The following is a 16,719-nucleotide window of genomic DNA, read 5'->3' as shown; positions in this document are numbered from 1 at the left end:
AAAGGAATATAAGGATAGGCAGTGCACTGGGAATTCTGCAGACGACTACACCTCGAACATGCTGATAAATGGTTTATTTATAGACTTGCAGAGAGACCCGACGTTTCAACGAATGTTCTACATTTCCAATACTTTTATTGTCATCGGAATTGGTGAAATCACCCATTTTTCAATAAAATCACATGATTGCCTGCTCTAGTTGGAGACCCTTTGTAATGCACTGTGAGGAAGCTTCACATGCCTCTCCGCAGTGACTTAGTCTACAATACTTTGTAGTCTACATTGCACTGTAGAGAACCTATTGGCGATTTTATAAAATTATTTTATATATATATAATGACTTCAATTAAAGTTTAAAATGCAAAAGTCAGGTATCATGGTTTAATTGTGCTCTGAAGAGAAGCATTAATTTCAAACGCGCCCCGATCTTATCAAAGAACCTACTGTGATTTTATATTCTGGATCCTTCTGGTTGTGCGCTGATAAAACTTCTCAAGTTCACTTGTGATGTTAAGCTGTATAAGGATGTTAACTTTGGTCAAAATCGTGTTCCTTCTTTAATCGGATTTTTGATGATCAATTTTCAATACTTATCACATACATGCCAATACAAAGCCTATCTATGAACATTCCCAGATGCATAAAGTACACTTGTGTGAAAAATGCTATCATAAAAAATCTTGACACTTCAAAAGCATGTGGACCTGATCTCATCCCAGCTGTGCTATTAAAAAAGTGCTCAACCGAAGTAGCTCCAGTTCTCTCCAAACTCTACAACAAATGCCTTAATGAATCGTGCTTGGAAAACCGCTTCTGTGGTACCAATATTCAAGAATTCTGGCGAAAGAACTTACCCATCAAATTATCGCCCCATTAGCCTCCTCCCACTTTTCGGTAAAATATTTGAGACCATAATTAACTATGCTCTAGTCCGGCACCTTACAGATGCTAAACTTCTGACTGACAAACAATATAGATTTAGACAAGCCCATTCCACAGCTGACATCCTCATTGTAATATACCATTCACTGGACAAAGCGGGGGAGGGCAGAGCAGTAGATCTAGATATATCTAAGGCTTTTGACAGGGTATGGCACAAGGGTCTCCTCAGAAAAATTAAATCATACGGTATCACTGGTAGAATACTTAGCATAATTAAATCCTTCTTAGATAAGAGCAAAAATCCAGGTTGTCCTCGACGGTCAAACATCTAAACAGTGTGATATAAATGCGGGAGTGCCTCAGGGGTCTATTCCTGGACCTCTATTGTTCCTGATATTTATTAATGACCTCCCCGACAAAACTGCCTTTGAGATGGGTATATATGCTGATGACACTACACTCTATAACAGGCATGACAGGAAAACAAATGAACACATATCTAAAGAAATGGCAAAAACACTAGAGGATGACCTCCAATCTGTAGTGGAATGGGGACATAAATGGATGGTCACATTCAATGCTGCCAAGACTAAACTGGTTTCCTTCAATAACTACAAGAAACCTTCTCTGCCACCAATAGCAATGGCCAGTGACTCCCTGTCTGAGAGTACATCTTTCAAACTGCTTGGCCTAAAGTTCACAGGAAACATGAGCTGGAACAATTATATTGAAAACATTGCCAGGGCCGCTGCAAAAAAGGTAGGCTCTCTCTACCGTGCTAGAAAACTACTGACACCTGAAAGTATCCTGTATCTCTATAAGGCCACCATTCGCCCATGTATGGAGTATTGTTGTCACATCTGGGGTGGTGCATCTACTACTAGTCTCTCGCTCCTAGACAAGGTTCAAAAAAGAGTCGCCAACCTGATAGGCCCTGAACTGGCATCTAAGCTTCAGCCCCTGTCCCATATACGAAACGTTGCATCCCTCTGCTTGTTCTACAAGTATTTTAATGGTGAATGCTCTGACGAACTGCAGACACTTGTGCCCCCACGACGCAGACACCCTCGACAAACCCGACAGGCAGCTAAATCCCACCCCCACACAGTAGATATCCCTAGACGTAAAAGATCTTTCTACTCGAGTAGTTTCTTCCCCAGAACCGCTAGACTCTGGAATTTCATTCCAGGATCCTGCTTCCCTAACTGTACTGACATGCAGAAGTTCAAGTGCAACGTGAACCGACATCTTGCTGCCCAAATCCCTACATAGTGCCCCAGTAGTTGCTGACCCTGATAGTAGCCCCCTACACCTGAGTGGCAATGTGCCTTGTTTGGGGTGAAAATGTAATAAAATAAATAAATAAATAAATAAATAAATAAATCTGTTAACAATACAGAAGCGTTTCCTTATCCACATTTCTATTGATAGCGGTATTTTTCTAATACCAATACACGACCTCCAAATGGTTTAAATTCCAAGTATACTGACTAAATACACATATAACACATTTATAAAAACGGCGATAATTGTCTAACTCCAGAGGGACACTGTCTTTCCACCGTCACCGTACACGTCACTTCGAATGAACATAAAAATTTAAAAAAAGAAGATAGAAAAGATTTCGACCTGAATACAAAGTTATGTTGATTGACACACCTCACTTACTTTATGTCAGCAATCTTTTTTTTTTTTTCTTCATTTTTATGTATATTTTTTGCGATGTTCGAAGAGATTGTCGGCCATCGTACCAAATGGTGACACCTGCACTCGACGATTCTAGAGGTCACCTGGTTTAACCAAACTCGAAGGAACGGCTTTTGAGTATGACCTGAATATTCTCTCCCAACAAACATTTATTTATGCAAATCAAACTTTTCTCTTACTTATGAAAGGCTGTAATTTATCTATATATATCTTTAAACGTGAGAATGTGTGCGTGTGTATGTGAGAACAACTCAAGCTATTATACTTAATGAATTTTTTATCTACATTTTTTAAAGGAATTAAACGTACATCTGCTACTATATCTATAAAAGTGAGAATGTGCATGTGCGTGTGTGAGGGAGAGGACACTTCTCAACCTATATACTCAACGAATTTTTGATTCACAGACTTGAGATTTGGTACATATGTTATATAGACATATGGAAAACTTTTTAACCCGTTTTCATCCGGAAAAAAGGGCTGCTAAGGGGGTCGACATTAAAAATTGGTACTTGTGGGTTATCAGATTGCAATCTGTTTGCCAACTGTTTCATGACTGCGCATGCGCAAATCGTTCACATTATGTTAAAAATAAGTAGGGTCGAAAAAAACTTTCAAAGATCATTTCAAACTGGTCTAATTGGTATCGTATTTGGCTCACTATCTTTATGTTTTGGTTTCGATCTCAGCTCGAGTATTTTTTCTTTTTTCTTTTTTTTTTTCTTTCTAGAAATGAATTGTGTAGAAAAAACATCATACTCGCATTTACATGTCTTAGTTTCTTTCCGTGTTTTTTTTTTATTTATTTTTTATTTTTTTTTACAGAATAAAACGTGATGTTTAATACCGGGACACGTCGGGTACTTCTTCTAGTATTAAAGTGAAAATGTGTGTGTGTGTGTGTGTGTGTGTGTGTGTGTGTGTGTGTGTGTGTAAGGACACTTCTTAACCTATATACTCAACGATTTTTTGACCTGCAGACCTATAATTTGGTGTATACGGTATTCAGAGATGTGGAAAACTTTTTTAATTGGTTTTCATCCAGAAAAAAAAAATGCTGCTAAGAGGTCAAAACTGAAAAATGGATGTCATCGAATTTTTATTTGTTTGCTAGCTGTTTCACAGCTGTGCATGTGCAAATTGTTCACATTATGTTAAGAATAAGTAGGTTTGAAAACAATTTTTAAAGATCATGTCAAACTAGTCTAATGGTTATCGTACTTGACTCACTGTCTTTAGGTTTTGGCTTCGATCTAGAGTATATATATATATATATATATATATATATATATATATATATATATATATATATATATATATATATTTTTTTTTTTTTTTGCTAACAAGAAGTGAACTGTTTAGTAAAAACATAATACTTGCATGCGCATGTCTCCTTTCTGCGTGAATTAAATTATAAAATATATGCGCATTTTAAGACCGGACAATGCTGGGTGGCCTGCTAATAATTTATAATCCCGAGGTATTTTTTTTTTTCAACTCTCATGAACACTGGCCCAATATTATAATACTTGTTACATTTTCTTTGCTCTGTCACGTTTTAGTTAAAAATAGTATTTATGTTGGTCTGCCACGCTTAATTTTTAAATGGCATTGTTGTTAATCTCTCACGCTTAAGTTTGAAATAACATTTTCATTGCTTTATCGCGCCTAAGAAATGTTATTAATGCTAATCTGTCATGAAAGCTTGAAATAGGGGTAACAAAAGTTTGTAACACTTAAGTCCTAAATAACATGAATGTAGGTCTCTCATGTTTAAGTTTGAAACAGAAGTAATCTTTGTAACACTTATTTAAAAAATCGGTAATTATTAAATAGACCGGTGAGTAGTAAATTGTTTTCTCTAAAGTAAGGAACTTTTTTCATCTAAACACCCACAACAAAATGTTGACAACTCATTCTGCCGCCATCTTAGGTGTTAAAATTAAATTTTACTTTATCGTTAACCGCCTGAGGTGCTCTTACCAGAAAATACCGACGTGAGTTCCCAGTAGGCTAGAATTTACTCTAGCTAGTCCATTGGTTTTCAAAACCCTACTTGACTGACCTTCTGTAGATGAGGAATAACATATTCAGATTCCATATAATCTTTACGGCTGAAAGTTATGACAAATTTTTTTTTTTTTACTTCAAATCATGCTGCAAAGAATATTTTTTATGCAAAATCAGCTAAAGTATGTCCTTTAGATGAAGAGTCCACTTACTGCCACCCACGGGATCGAACCAGTGTTCTGTTATATTCGAAATTCTAAAAACTCAGCTGATCTCATTACCATAGAAATGTCCTTGATGAAATTTAAATTTTGATACGATTTTCAATCTTGCTTGGAAAGGGGAGGTTCCACCCAACCAGTACAAGATATGCCATGCCTCAACAAGCCTTCCCAGCGACCCTTGAGACAAATTATACTCTCTGCATTCACTTTGTACATTTCTCCGGATTTTCCCATCGTTTCAGACTGGTGGCTTAAACAAACTATTGAGGAGTGAAGAGGCCATACCAGCATGACTGTTAAAAGGAGATAAAACCCTCACACACAAAACGAGTGAAACGCACCTAGTAAGTACAGACTCATCTGCTCACTACGACCTCTCTTCACTGGTCTGGTTGTAGACAGCATCTATCAACACCTCTCTTCTGGAGTGAACCTGAAAAAAACAAAAAAACAAAAAAAATAGGCAGTGTGCAGAATGAACTGTTAGGGACCAGTTGCTGATTAATAAGACCAACCTTGAGGACTGTAGGAAGAGGTAGAGGAACCTAAGCATGGCTTGGATTGACTACCAGAAAGCATATGATAATGTTCCCCACATGTGGCTACTATGGTGCTTTGATTTATATAAGATTAATCCGGTAATCACGGAGACGATGGCTGTACATATGAGGATGTAGCAAACAAAAGTATCATTAAAGAACAACTGTAAAAATCCCTGACATCAAGATCAGAAGAGGAATCTTCCAAAGGGAGAGCCTATCTCCTTTACTCTTCTGCCTGGCAATAGATCCATTAAGCAAGCTTCTTAATAAAAACTGGAGTGACTACAATTTAAGTCAGGAACACCAACAAGACCCAAACAAAAGAGTTAATCACCTGCTCTTCATGGATGACCTCAAGCTGTATGCCAACTCAGATGCTAACTTAAGTCGACTCTTGAAGGTTGTACATAACTTATCTAGAAATATTGGAATGAAGTTTGGTTGGACAAATTGTCCAAGTGCTCATTCAGAGCTGGGAAGAAGATCCAAATGAAAACATACAGTTTGAGAAAAATACTGACATCAAGAACCTAGAAGAGCAGGAAAATACAAGAACGGTGCAATTCAGCATGCCAAGATGAGAGAAAAATTGACCGTGAATAATAATTTCAAATGCGATCTTATCAAAGAATCTACTGTGATTTTATGTTCTAGGCCCTTCTGGTTGTGCACTGATAGAACTTCTCAAGTTCACTTGTGATGTTAAGCTGTATAAGGATGTTAACTTTGGTCAAAATCGTGTTCCTTCTTTAATCGGATTTTTGATTATCAATTTTCGATACTTATCACATACAAAACCTATTTATGAACATTCCCAGATGCATAAATTTGTGTGAAATTTAAAAAAATCAGCCCAACTGTTTCAGAGCCTGGTCGGTAAAGGCGCCAGATTACATTGTCTGTCTCTCTCTCTCACACACACACACACACGCACGCACGCACGCACGCACGCACGCACGCACGCACGCACGCACGCACACACACACACACACACACACACACGTGTAAGAAAATCTGTAAAACAGAACTTAACAAACAAAAACCAAATAATTACAATCAATCAACTATACACACTTGTGATAACTAGGACTGTGACAACAGCATATTCTCTTCATTGTTTTGACTCTTAAGTATATACCGTTAATATATTATATGTTTTTATATAGACTTATATGGTTCTCAGTTGATTGACTGTGTCTTACTGCGTTGGATATATACTTGAAAGTCAAAAGAATGAAAAGAATACTCTGTTGTCACAGCCCTAGTGATAGAATGCAACTTTGGCATTGTCGACTGACCACAAAAAATATAAACAGACACTAAAACGACACTGTGCAGCAAGCAATATCTGCCAAAGTTATATCTGCTCAGAGGAACAGGACGTATGGTATAGGTCTTTCAGAGATTGACTATCAGCATCGTGCCAGTCATTAGCACTGAGCAATATCTGATGAGCTCTCAAAATCCAAACCTCAAAATCGTACATCACAAAACAAGAATAAGCAGAACAACTTCCATCACGAAACTGGCCAAACGTTTTGGACAAGATGACCTTACAAATAAAACAGAATCAGAAAACAAGTCTGATACGGAAATATTCCAAAAGAGTCATCAAAAATACACCAAGAACTTCCATTGCAACAAAAAAAAAAAAAAATGGAAGGATGGGCCAACCAACAGCATGTCAAGTATTTTCTGGATGAATTTACTCAGGACTATATAGATAAGGAAAGTTCTATAAACTGAATACAAAGAGGATCTGCTCACTATGATCAGGAGAAGATTACAATGGTTGATGACAAATGCTTTTAAAAAAATAAGTGGTCTCAGCAATGATAACAAGTGCAGGTTCTGCCACACAGAAGTAGAGTGTGAGCCACCTGACGTCTAGCTGTAAGGTTCTGCTGGGAGATTGCTATTATATGACCCAACACAATGGAGTGAGTAAATATTTCAACTTGACTATCTGTAAAATGTTAAATAGCAAGTCCTGAGAACATATTTCAGAAAGAACTAGAAAACGGGGCTATAAAACCTGGTTATATGGGACAAGACGGAGAAAGAAGCAACCTTAGTAGAAGTTAGTTTCCTTAATGATGCTGGGTTAAACAGAACTTAGAGGGGAAAAGATAATGAAATGCCAAGGTTTTATGCATGACATGAAAAGAAATTGGAATCTTAGGAAGATCTCTATCGTTCCAATTAAGGGAAGAGATAACAAAATATCAAAGTCTTATGTACAACATGAAAAGTAACTGGAATCTTAGGAATATCTCTGTCATTTCAGTAATTATCGGAGCAATTGGACTCCTGAAAAAGAATTTCAAAATCTACCTGGAAAATATACCCAGTGAACCAAGTGCAAGAGAGATTAAAACAATAACCCTTAAAGAGATGGTCAGAATCCTAAAAAAATCTCTCGGTGGGAATATATGAGACAGTGAGGCGAGTGAATACTTGGCATTCGGTAGGATGCCCCATCTCTAATTTGAACAAATTGATAAGAAAATTGAAAAAAAAAATAGGAAAGGAGGCAGTATATGTTTAATTATGTGAACATCCATCAATAAAATATGTGCATGCATATGGAAAAATGGTGATCCAGGAAAAAATCCTACTTAAAAAGAATTCTTAAGCTGTAAGCTATAATTTTCAAAACTCTACAGCAAGAGTCGGCAACCTACCGCCTGTGGGCCAGCTCCGGCCTGTGAAAGCATTTTGACCAACCTGCGAACTTGATTATTAATGTCTTTTTTGAAACATTTAAAACATGAGACGAGGCTTTTGAATTCAACAAAAGATCTGTAGTTTTCTTCCTCTAATCTATCCAACCGAAAAAATATGACCGAAACCCAATTACCTCCATTTCTGTGTATAGATAAAAAATAAAACAAAAACTGACAGCTGATTTAGGCGACAGACATTAGGCAGGGACAGCTTCAAAGGTTATAATGTTTTCTGAGTTGGTTTTTTCTATTTCATTCTTCCAAGCCTTGGAATTACCCATAAACTTGTAAAAATACATTGCATTATCCATCAGGAGACATTATGTACCAAGATCTTGAAGTGTTTAAAAACATAATGGAAAATTTCCAGGATTTTTTTCATAAAAATTTGGATTTTGTTCTAAAGCTAAGCCAAAGTCCGTATTGAAAGAAAATGTAATGTCATTGGAATGAAAAAAAAAAATATATATATATTTGTTCGAATTCCTTGCTAACTTCTGACTTCAACTGTAATTTTCACTGCCCGTTAATCTGTCAAAAATTTCTATGCTTTTCAATTATTCCTTTTCACAGCCGTCACTGTCTTCACATACAAATTAATGCCATGTGTATATTAATCAGCCATCTACAAATGAAAGGTTTTCCTTCCTTGATTCCGTCACCCAATAGACTGAGGCGCCGTTGCTTGTGTAAGTCATGTTCTACATTATCTTCACCACGCCAGTTTTCCTATTTAAAAAACCAGTACCCTATGAGGCGATAGAAATTGAGGAGTTAGAACAACTAGAAAAGTAAAGTATACTAGAAAAAACACACCACAGCTTCTGTGTATGTATAAAACAATAATAAAAAAAATCAGAATTTGTGCTGATTATGCTACCAGTCTTAATGATTGTTTGAAAGAAACTATTCCCTTCCAACAGCGGAAAAATTTTTTGCAAAACTAAATTGTGGACGAATATTTTCTAAATTAGATTTATAAGAGGTATATTTGCAAATCCCAGTGGAAGAAAAGTGTATCGAATTATTAACCATTAATACACATAAAGGATTTTAATTGTCTATAGTTCTGGGATGAGGTGATTTCATTATGGATTTCGTTTTTCGGACTCACTTCCTCATCTTCGGTGTTTTTTCCACTATGTTTCGGCCGTATCATCCTTCAACCTTCTTCAGGTGTATCTCGAACTCGGGAACTGTTTTTTTTTTTTAATTTCGAACCCAACCCTTTATTGTTACGGGGGTACCATGTTCTCGTTTCATTCAGGCCGTCCCTACTGCTACCGCTTAATGCTGTTGCTGCTGCGTCTATCGCTGTCACTGCCATTGTGTTGTCACTGCCACTGCTTTCGCTCAGGATTGAACTCAGCACCTTTAAGACTTGCAATGTCTGTTCCAACATCTTAGTCGCATCGCTAAACTATTCTTTCAAAATGGAATTTTTACTGTCAAAACAGATCGCACATGCGAGCGGTTTCTCCAAATTAATACAAAAAAAAAAAAATAGTTAACGGTTGCAGGAGATGGTCATTGCTTCCAAGTCCAAGATGGATGTAAAATATGGTCCAAGGTGGATGTAAAATATGTTCTATATACGTGTTTGGATTCTTTGGACTACTGTTCTTTTGGTGGAAAAAAAACATAAATTACAGACCGCAATCTTAAACAACCTCACCCTCTTCCTGGAAAGTATATCACGGACAAAATCCACATCCTACAATATTTGGATATATCATGTAATAAAGAATTTAAGTCTCACGAAATAAAGAAATCGAAAAATCAGAAGCCAAGGATGTTAGACTCTATGTCCACCATTCACCAATAAGAGCCATTGGCAACAAAAGTAAATATCAGCTAACTCCCTCTGAGGAATCAGTGCTAAACAAAAGCCTCAATTTCGCTACAACCATCAAGCAGATTCCATGCTTAGATATGATAACTCCAATAGGGGAGGCAGACTTGAATAAATCCAAAGCACAAGGAGATTAACTAAGATGAAAAGTGAGACAAACACTAAAATTCAAAGCCTCCAAACTCTGTTGGCTGGTGGCTAATGTAAAGTAGAATCTGATTTTGAAAACAGAAAGGAAGCTGTCACAGATCTTCAGCAAGACCAAGGACCTAATACTACCTGCAAAATACAGGAGCTAGTTCAACATTACAGTAAGATATGGTTTTACTAAGCTTCATAAAAACTTTATTCTATTAAGGCCAATTGTCGGCACCCCCGAGGTTCACCATGCCATTCATTGAGCCGTTTCCTGGTAGATATAATCACTCCAATCATATCAAATCTCCATTGTAGATAAGGAATTCAATTCAACAGCTGTTCATTATAAATAATCGATAATTTATACAGTAATAAGTAATGATTGCGACAATGTGTGAACGGAAAATGAAGCATTCTTCATCAGTCATACTTTTGTTCCTCATTTTTGGACTCTTACTACCATTACATATTTTTATTTTTATGGTTTAGAAAATACATATTTTATTGAGATAAAATATGTATTAAATATCATACATAAGTAATTTAAATACATAAAAAATTAAATATTGACTTCCACCATCAACCATTATGGCAACCAGTCTCTCCTGGAAATATTTTTATGTCAATCCCAAGAATAAGAATACATCTGTCTGCAAGTCATGTCAAACCACGATCAGCAAAAACTTTTGCAACTAAATAAATAAACGCTTCAAAATACGAGGACCCTTCCAAAAGAAATGGCTCCTATATTTTTATTCCGCCTGAATGGATCAGAAGGAATTGCAAAGTGCATTGTTATCATGACTGAATTTATGAATTCATAATCTGAAATTTTCATCTGAAGATATTGACGATGTGATCACCTTCACCAGAAAGATGAAACTTTAAAAAAGCAACCCTTGTCATGGACGTGTGTCAGAGGCAGAAATGCGACATTGAATTCTTCCGTGAAGAAAAAATTGAACCGATCAACATTCATCAGTGCCTGTGGAACGTTTATGAAGCCAATGCATTTGATGTCAGTTAGGAGATGGGTTTGTCGATTTCAGGGTTGAGACAAAGTGACAAAGCCTACTTTGAACTTTTACAACCGAGGCATCAAAAGAGGCTGGCAAAAGTGCATTGAAAATAGTGGTGACTATGTAGAAAAATAAATTCTGGAGCACAAAAGGTCGCTCGTTTTAATGGTATCACTCCTGTCTTTATAGCTCTTCAACGTTTTATTTATGAGTTAAAAAATAAGCCTTATTTTTGGAATGAACTTCATATATTAAAACAACAACAAAAAACATATTATCCAGGTAGGTAGAAGAGTAATTTATCTTGTCTTTGCTGACAGTTATTTGTTATGCTTGATTTGTTTTTTAACAACTTTTTCGTTTTGTTGTCTATACTGCAAAATGCCGTTAAGTTCTTTCCAATAATTTTAAATTGGAAAAAATATTTAAAAGTGAATTTCATTTCATTCATTTAAATTGACTGATTTTATCTCTTTAAACAGGAGAGTGCGGAACCCAAATCTTACCTCATATCATTCCTGCCCATCCGTCTCTACCAGGATCATGGCCTTGGCAAATCAATATAGAATGGTTGAACGATTTTGGTATTTACGAACATTTATGTGGGGGGACGTTGATCAATGATCAGTGGATTGTTACAGGTGGTCACTGTCTTTATCGGTAAGTTTTTGGCGCCACTTTTAAAGCGATATATCTATATGTTCTGTATTAATAAGTAGTTTACCGACATGTATTTATATAAGCCGTATTCAACCTGTAATGTTCAATTCTATCAGACAGTCTATTTGTAAAAGAAGATGTTGCATTATTAATTTTATGCCGGTAATAAAACATTTAACTAATATCATTGAAAAAAATATAACAACGTAATTTTGAATAAAATAAAAAAATATTCTTAATGCAAATTTGTAATGAAATTTACATTTTTAGCAAAGAAGTAGCAAATATAAGAAATTAGATTTGGATTGTAGATAATGTCTGAAATGTAATGCTTAAGTTTAAAGGGTATTAAGAAAAGAAATGAGATTTATGAAGTTTTGTTTAATATAATGCCTATGAATCAAACTTAGTGCAAATCTGAAGTATTTGAATTTTAAAATGGAAGCTTATGCCCATATTATACCTCCTTAATCCTTTTAAAATACTTCAAAGAAACTAAAATTTGGACAATTAATACTGAATTGTTAAAAATCACAACAGTCAGAAATGTCTTCCTTTTCACTCTTGCATGAAACTGAAACTAAATATAACCCATATTATAATCCATTACTCATCGCAGCTATGTTCCAAAATTCATAATGATCGGTTAATTAGTTTAAGAGCAAATCCTGTACATACAAATATATAAACATCTGCACATACTTAACTTATATAAAAAGAGATTTTTAAAGCATCTCCCTATCTTTGTGCATCAACCTTTATGGTAGATAGAAGAATGGTCTGGTTGTTTTGTTTTGGAGGCATATCAACCCCTTTCAGATTACTTTATTCTGAATCCAGTAATTTGGGCAGAAAGGTTTTATACTTCAAGTTCTTTATATTTTCATACTTATTCATATTTATTCATACTGTTTGGTTTGGTTGTTTTGCAGTGGAAAATTGTTTTTGCAGAACATGATTAAGAAAAAAATACAAGAACAATACAATCAATATTTGGTGCATTTTAAGTCAGGCTGGAAAACAATGACATGCGTGACCAAAAGTAGTGATAGAAGTGATAGGCATGAAAAGAAAATTTGAAAATTAAATCTCCTTTTAAAATGACTCTCTAGTCTGTAGTTGCACGGGACATAAATGGATAACATTTAAATGCTATTAAGACAAAGTTCCTTTATTTTAAGAATTATAAGAAACCTTTTCAACAACCGATTGCCAACAGGTCCTCAAAGCCACCATTCGGCCATGCATGGAGTATTGTTGTCACATCTGGACTGGTGCACTAACCACTAGTCTCTCCTTTTTAGACAAGGTCTAAAAAAAAACAGAGTCTCTATTCTAATAGATCCACACTGTCTACCAAGCTCCAGCCCCTGTCCCATCGTCACAATGTTGTATCCCTATACTTGTTTTGTTTCAATGGCTTTGACGAACTTGCTTGCAACCATCCATTTTTGGCTCCATTCGACTAGGAGTTATTTTCTAAGGATTCAGACATTGCTTTGGATGAGCATATGTTTTTTTGCCCACATGCCAAGAATAAAGTGTGATGTTATCAACAAAAGAGAGATATGGTTTAGGTTTTCCCCCACCCCATTTTTTTTTTTTTTTCTCTGAAGTGCACGGCTGGTTACAGCTATGTCAATTTTATTTGCCCGACTTACTCCCAACTGGAGTACGCTCATTTGGCTAAGTTACAGTCAGAGCAACCGAACTCTGATCAAAGAATTTATTTCTAAAATTTCAGAATGATTGTAGCGTTTAAGGGAAATACATTTCAAACACATGGGACAACTATGGAAGTTCAAGAATCAAATGTGTTTAACAAAATAGAATGAATACAAAATACAGTACAGTAGATAATACGCAAGTATATAATCAAATAACATAAATAACATTGTAAGGCGGGGCAAATACCGTAACCAGGGGTTGAAAATATCGTATTCCATACCGTAACGTGAAAATACAGTATCCTATGGGCCACCGTATCCCGAGGTTCTACTGTACTACTAGATCTGCTTTTCCTTCTTTTTGCAAGGGTAGTTTGCCTTGCATCCAAAATAGTAATATTATTTATCAGTGCCAGTGTGATGCTGGTTATGTGGAGCTGACTTCTTTGCCTTTGCAGACTCGTATAAGCCAGCATCTTCCATCCAAGATTAGAAAGGGTAGAGTAGAATCTGTGAGTCTCCCTTCCTCTGCAATGTAGATTATTTGCTATTTGGCCAGCATTTGGATGAGAATCTTGGTTGTGCCAATCAGTATAAATTTTGGATCTGTCTATTGCGATTTGAAAGCCTTCTTTGTGCCGGCAGAGGGAATCATTAAAAACATTACATCTTTTTGGGGAACTTTGACCACCTCCCTTCTATTTGTTCTTCCAATTACATTAAATTAATTATTTTAATCGTATTTTTGGTATTATATATATATATATATATATATATATAAAAATGTAAATTTGGTTCGTTACAAGTGAATAAAACCATATTTCTACATTACCAATTTATTTGAAATTTTCAGACAACCCATCTTTAGAGTCGAGGTATGTTTTTATGTTATTAAAATAAATTTACCTCGCGAATTATTAAAATATTAAATAAAATAAATATATTTTCGTAAGCCGTTACTGTGAATCCGTTCTGTTGATAAAACTGAACTTCCGGTTCGATTCATTTCACAGCCACTAATTGACGAAAGATTTCATTTTCTGTTAACTCGATAAGTAAAAAAAAAAAAAAAAAAAACAATTCATTTGTTTATCTTCCAAATTTTTTAATTTACACATTTTTGTCTTTATTATATAAGGCAAAAAAATAGTTTGTCGCTTGCTTTTGGAGTTTTTTTTTGTTTTTCGATATAAGATTGGTTGGTAAAGTACAGTTTATTTTTGTCCGCGCTATTTTTTAAATCGTATTTCCAGGTTTAATTACAGTTTTATTATGTTTTTTTATTCAATTGCAAGGTTAAAATACACCCTCCCCTCCCCATGTTAAGAATGGCTTTTTAAATATTAACGTTATTATTACAACACGGATCACTCTCTGCATGAGTACTGTACTTTCACCTAACAATTTAATAAACAAAACATGGTACTTATGCAGAGAAAGTACCATAATAATATAATAACATTATTAAGAAAGCCATTCTTAACATGGGGAGGACGTTTTGTTACTATTCTATACTTTCACCTAACAATTTGATAAACAAAAGATAGTACTTATGCAGAGAAGGTACCGTGCTGAAATAATACCGTTATTTAGAAAGCTATTCTTAACATGGGGAGGGAGTTTTGCATCTATTCTAAAATATGAATGCTTTTTCTTTATTAAAGAAATTGGGTACTCGTGCACTTATTGATCCGTGCTGAAATAATAACGTTATTATTTAAAAAGCCATTCTTAACATCGGGAGAAGAGGGTGTTTTGTAACTATTCTGGACTTTCACCTAACAATTTAATAAACAAAAATTAAACTTAAGCAGACAAGGAACAGTACAGCAGCATTAACATTATTTAGAATGCAATTGAATAAAAAAAAAAAACTTTAATTAAACTTGGAAATACGATTTAAAAAATAGTATGGATCGGTAAGTGCATTAGCACCATAAATTTGTCTAATTCTTTATTTCTTATGTTATTGGAAAAAAAAAAAAAAAGAAGGTAAATATGAGGAATTACTCCACCCTCGAAAATTCCTTTAGAATTACCACTCCGATAGGTTTTCGAGGTCGCTGAAAACGAAAATAACGTTTATAATTAAAGCAAACGAGTAGTTTCCAAGATATGAAGAAATGTTAGTTTATAAAAGTGAAGGATCACTTTTCCATAATAATTTAACGTAAAATGATCCCCCACTTTGTCGAGTAAAGTAAAATAATACCGGATTTTTGGGGCAGATTTGCCATTTAGTTGTATAATATCCTCAAACCAGGTAATCACTAAAAGGGACTCTTAAAATCGTTACCTGTATCGATCAAAATTTAAAACCACTGATTATATGTCAGCCTACATCACAGTAACATATATTGAGTGAGTTCCTAACAGTATTTTGTATAGTTTTTTAGTTTAAACTCATTTTCCCAAAATTTCCCTAAACTTAACGTGTTCGATACAGTCTGCCGCCATTTGCATTTTTCAAATATATCGATAAACACTGCATGTTTTTGAACTGATTAAACATTATACATTACATAAAAACACTACAATCTTATCCAGTTAGGTAGAACATTTACTTTTCTTGCCTTTTGATAACATTTATTTGTTATATATTCATTTTTTGACAACTTCTTTGTATCTGTTAATACAAACCCTTTTCATTTAATGTAATGTTTAGTCAGCTCGATAAACAGTGTTTATCGGTGTATTTGAAAGATACAAATGGTGGCGGACACTGTTGATTATGTTAAGTTAGAGAAAGTGAGTTAAAACTAAAAAACTATACAAAATACTGTCACAAACCCACCGATTATGTCAGCCTATGTCATGGTAACATATTCGGTGGGTTTTTGACACTGTATTGTATAGTTTTTAGTTTTCAACTTCATTTCCCAAACTTAACGTATTCAACAGTCTGCAACCATTTCTGTTTTTCCAGCCCGATTAAACATTTTACCTTACATAAAAACACTAAACAATTATCCAGTTAGGTAGAAATGTAACTTACCTTACCTTTACTTTCATTTGTTTTTGGACAACTTTTTCGAATCTGTGTATAGTGACTATCTATATATGTATATATTTATATACATGTATATATGTATATATATGTATATATGTAGGTATATATGTATATATATATGTATATGTATGCATATTGAATATATATGTATATGTAAATATATATATATATTTGTATATATGTGTGTGTGTATATATACATATATATTTATATAAATATTAAATTATGTATATATATATATATATGCATATATATGTATATATATGTATTTATATGTATATA

At 34.6% G+C, this 16,719-nt stretch overlaps 1 protein-coding gene across 1 annotated transcript in view; it reads left to right on the top strand.

Annotated features, from left to right (window-relative positions):
- The window catches only part of LOC145260576 (chymotrypsinogen A-like), a 71,714-nt gene that overhangs the window by 23,506 nt on the left and 31,489 nt on the right, over positions 1-16,719 (top strand). Inside the window, exon 2 of the mRNA XM_080118855.1 lies at positions 11,583-11,760. Coding sequence (XP_079974981.1) covers positions 11,583-11,760 — 178 coding nt within the window. The remainder of the gene's footprint in view (positions 1-11,582; positions 11,761-16,719) is intronic.

The sequence above is a fragment of the Euprymna scolopes genome, chromosome 36 (assembly GCF_053919585.1).
Source record: "Euprymna scolopes isolate OS-2025 chromosome 36, ASM5391958v1, whole genome shotgun sequence".
NCBI classification, from domain to species: Eukaryota; Metazoa; Mollusca; class Cephalopoda; order Sepiida; family Sepiolidae; genus Euprymna; species Euprymna scolopes.
This window is presented reverse-complemented; position numbering and strand designations above follow the sequence as displayed.